The 4,309-nt window shown below is 40.7% G+C and overlaps 3 protein-coding genes across 3 annotated transcripts in view; all 3 read right to left on the bottom strand.

Annotated features, from left to right (window-relative positions):
* The window catches only part of LOC109546289 (GTP-binding protein 1), a 25,758-nt gene extending 24,229 nt beyond the window's left edge, over nt 1-1,529 (bottom strand). Inside the window, exon 1 of the mRNA XM_048662844.1 lies at nt 1,426-1,529. The gene's annotated coding sequence lies outside the window, so the exon portion shown is untranslated. The remainder of the gene's footprint in view (nt 1-1,425) is intronic.
* LOC109545103 (ribosomal protein S6 kinase beta-2) overlaps nt 1-4,309 on the bottom strand; it is a gene marked incomplete in the record, with an annotated part of 76,461 nt that overhangs the window by 48,332 nt on the left and 23,820 nt on the right.
* LOC109545101 (tetraspanin-33) overlaps nt 3,463-4,309 on the bottom strand; it is a gene marked incomplete in the record, with an annotated part of 4,402 nt that continues 3,555 nt past the window's right edge. Inside the window, 2 exon segments of the mRNA XM_019915594.2 lie at nt 3,463-3,804; nt 3,860-4,033. Coding sequence (XP_019771153.1) covers nt 3,616-3,804; nt 3,860-4,033 — 363 coding nt within the window.

Here is a 4,309-nt window from a genome sequence, read left to right as displayed (position 1 = left end):
ACAAAATTGAAAAATAAGAAAAACTCAAAAGCAAAATATGCAAAAAATACTATAATAAGCTGAAATCAGACAAATCTTAAAATGGCAGCTACAAAAAGACGACAGAATGACCGAAAAACGTCGAAAAAGAGACTGAAAAAAGCGAAATTAAGTAGAGAAAATGGGAAATTAATAGCAAATTTTGGTAATTTAAGTCAAGTAGACCCGGAAAGATGACGAATTAAAACTCACAAGAAAATAAAAACGAAAACTACGAAATTGAAAAAGAAAAAACCCATTTTGAAAAAAAATTCCACTAATTTAGAAATTACAGTTTAAAAAACGACCAGAAAACGGCTAAAACACTGAATAAAAGACTAAAAAAGCGAAATAACTTTAAAAATTAATAGAAAAGATCTATATTATTGAGCAGTTAAATTTGCTATCATTATCCAATAAAAAATCAACTAAAAACTGACTAAAAATGCAAAAGTGGCAGCTACAAAAAGACGAGCGAATGACCGAAAAACGTCGAAAAGAGACTGAAAAAGCGAAAAAAAGGGAAATTAATAGCTAATTTTACTAACGACAACAATTAAAACTAACGAGAAAAACAAAAAAACTACTAAAGGCTAAAATGTGCAAAACATTACTAAAATAAACTGAAATTAGCAAAAGGACAGTGTAAAAAACCGACCACAAAATGACTAAAAAACAGTGAACAAAAGAGCGAAAAAGGGGAAATAAATAGGAAAACACATAGAAAAACCAGCGTAGAAAGTAAGACGATAAATAAGCCCAAAAAAGCGAGTGTTACGAGAGCGCCAACTTATACAACAGCTGTTGCGCTGATGTTCGCTCGAAATTCGCCCGCAAACCCCAGAAACTGGCGGTTTTCAACCCATTTTTCCGCGTTTTACTGAAAAACCCCGATGAACAATTCAAAAATTAGAACAATTCGGTCTCCAAACCCCCCAGAGCGCGAACTGCTGCGCTCCTAAAAGCCAAAACTTTTGCATGATGCCAACATTTGCTACTATAAAGTAGGACTGTTTCCTTTCGAGCGTGGACTATTAATAGACAAAGCAGATTAAAACTGCCAAGAATATAGATATTAGACTAGAAACAATTAGATAAGAAATTAGCAAGCAGTCAAGAGCGAGAGGCCCCAGAGAGCTCCAGGGGTCGAAAGGAAAGTGGCGAGTTTGACAACAGCTGGCGCACCATTTTCCACCCTAAACCTGCACCCCGAACCCCAATTTTGCCACAAAATCGCCAAAACTTTCGGTACTTCAGCGAATCTCCCGAAAAAAACCCCAAAGAGCGAAACTTTCGAAAACAAACCATCAATGGAAGCGGAAAATGACCGAGTGAACATCCAAGTTGGTTAAACACCTCAAGTTTAAACATGCTTTAATGGAAAGGCTGAAAGTTCCTTTTACTTACCAATGTTTTGTATTTTCTATTTATTTTTTCGCACACCAAATGTTGATATAGAAAAACACTGACAGCCAGCCGTCATCGATTCACAGCTGACGCGATTCTCCCGCTGCCAGCGCGACGCTCCGCACTGTTGCCAGTGGCCCGTCTGCGCCTACGGGCGCAGTTTCCCGGTGACGTCACCCACGAGTAGCTCGGGTGATGGTTGAAAATCAGCCGGCCAAACCCGCAGGAAAATAGTGAGTATTTGCAGCTTTTCTGGGATCTGTTCGTGCATAAAACACTCGGAAAGGTAAGACTAGTGTAGGTAGATAAAGGAAGTGCCCGTATATATTGGAAAGTGGGGACAATTGGTCAGAACGAATTTTGGCCAAAGCTAGTCTGATTAACGGTTTTAACCATCTCAAAGCCCCAGATCAACTGGCGAAGCCGCATATTGTTGAAAAGGCAAGCAGGAGGACAAAATTTCCAGAATTTCGTCCAAAAAACCGAAAACACCAACAAACGCGATTGCCGAATGTTGAACAGCGCAAATCTCGAACTGTTGAAAATAACTCAAAAATTAATGGGCTCTTTCTGAACGAGCGGCTCAAAAGCAGTCTTTAGTTAATGGAGTTTCATCAGGAATTCCTAACCTTTAAAAAGTTGGAAGACAAAATAGGGAAACGGACGCGATTGCCGAAGGTTGAACAGTTCGAATCTCGAAAATTGTTGAAAATACGGCAAAATTAATCGGGCCTTTTTGAAAGCGCGGCTCACAAACTGTCTTTCATTAATTGAGTTTTATCAGGAATTCCTAACCTTTTAAAAGTTGGAAGACAAAATAGGAAAACAAGCGCGATTGCCGAAGGTTGAACAGTTCGAATCTCGAAAATTGTTGAAAATACGGCAAAAGTAATCGGGCTTTTTTGAAAGCGCGGCTCACAAACTGTCTTTCATTAATTGAGTTTCATCAGGAATTCCTAACCTCTAAAACGTTGGAAGCCAAAATATGAAATCCAACGCGATTGCCGAAGGTCGAACAGCTCGAATCTCTAAAACTGTTCAAAATACGGCAAATATTAATAGAGCATTTTTGAAAGAGCGCCTCACAAACTGTCTTTTCCTAATTGAGTTTTATCAGGAATTCCTAACCTTTTAAAAGTTGGAAGACAAAATAGGAAAACGAGCGCGATTGCCGAAGGTTGAACAGCTCGAATCTCGAAAACTGTAGAAAATACGTCAAACATTAATGGGGCCTTTTTGAAAGAACGGCTCACAAACTGTCCTTTAAGAATTGAGTTTGATCAGGAATTCCTAACCTCTAAAACGTTGGAAGCCAAAATACGAAAACGCACGCTATTGAAGAAGGTTAAACAGCTTAAATCTCGAAAACTGTTGAAAATACATTAAAAATTAATGGAGCCTTTTTGAAAGAACGCCTCACAAAGTGTCTTTTGCTAATTGAGTTTTATTAGGGATTCCTAACCTTTAAAAAGTTGGAAGACAAAATAGGAAAACGAGCGCGATTGCTGAAGGTTGAACAGCACAAATCTTGAAAACTGTTGAAAACACAGCAAAAAATAATGGGGCCTTTTTGAAAGAGCGGCTAACAAACTGTCTTTTGCTAGTTGAGTTTTATCAGGAATTCCTAACCTCTAAAAATTTGGAAACCAAAATATGAAAACGCACGCGATTGCCGAAGGTTGAACAGCTTAAATCTCGAAAACTGTAGAAAATACGTCAAAAACTAATGGAGCTTTTTTAAAAGAGCGCCTCACAAACTGCCTTTTACTAATTGAGTTCCATCAGGAATTCCTAACCTCTAAAAAGTTGGAAGCCAAAATACGAAAACGCACGCGATTGCCGAAGATTGAACGGCTTAAATCTCGAAAACTGTAGAAAATCAGTCAAAAACTAATGGAGCTTTTTTGAAAGAGCGCCTCACAAACTGTCGTTTACTAATTGAGCCTCATCAAGAATTCCTAACCTCTAAAAAGTGGGAAGCGAAAATATGAAATCGCACGCGATTGCCGAACAGCGCCAGTCGACAGAAACCACAGGTGGAAAAAACGGACTTTACTGATACGAATACAGTCGCCTTAACCTAGACAACCTAGCCTAGTTTACAAAAATTCCCAGATCATTCAAAACGAGAGATACGCAACGCCGCATTTACACCGAAATGACGTCATACATACAGGGCAGGCCCCAGTTTCAACTGGCCCAGCGCGACTTCTGCAGCTCGATCTGGCCCTCGAGCGTTTTTGACAGATAGATGACAAACAGTTGCGCCAGCGCCACGCCCAGCGCCACTCCTGCGATTGCGTACAAGTTTCCCTCGGCCCAGGACCGGACTATTTCGATGCATCCGGACGTCCAGATCTTTTTGCCCGCTTCGGCGATCTGAAAATTGGACATTAATGGGACACTCTGGCCTAAAAAAGCCTCAAAATGGCACCGAAAGGGTTTGCGCTCCATAGCCGCACATGATGTTGACCAGTGGCGCGTTCGGGTCGTTTGTGCAGCACGAGAACGGCACTCCGCATCGCTCCACGCTTGGCGAACTGCAGTTGAAATACTCGTTTTTTGACCAGTCCATGTAGCCTTCGGAGCTGAGGCCGCAACACTGAAACTGAACAAAAAATTGGCCTCAAAAAATGTCCTTTTCTGCTTTTGCCTCGGCGGCAAACGCCCATTTTTTCACAGTTTCTGGGGCTTTTTTCGCAATTAATCTGGGAAACTTTGTCAATCGTTCACTTGGCAACCTGGCCCGGAAACCCCGTTGACTTGGACAACGTCTGTCAAAAGAGAAGCGGCTAATTGTAGCCCCTTTTGGAATACAACGTTGCCAGTATCTAACGTCATGTCAGGTGTCGTGTCAAGTGTCAAATCTTAAAAAGGTGAGGTT

This window comes from Dendroctonus ponderosae, unplaced genomic scaffold, assembly GCF_020466585.1.
Source record: "Dendroctonus ponderosae isolate FM_Combo_2020 unplaced genomic scaffold, Dpon_F_20191213v2 Dpon_F_20191213_12, whole genome shotgun sequence".
In the NCBI taxonomy this organism is placed as follows: Eukaryota; Metazoa; Arthropoda; class Insecta; order Coleoptera; family Curculionidae; genus Dendroctonus; species Dendroctonus ponderosae.
This window is presented reverse-complemented; position numbering and strand designations above follow the sequence as displayed.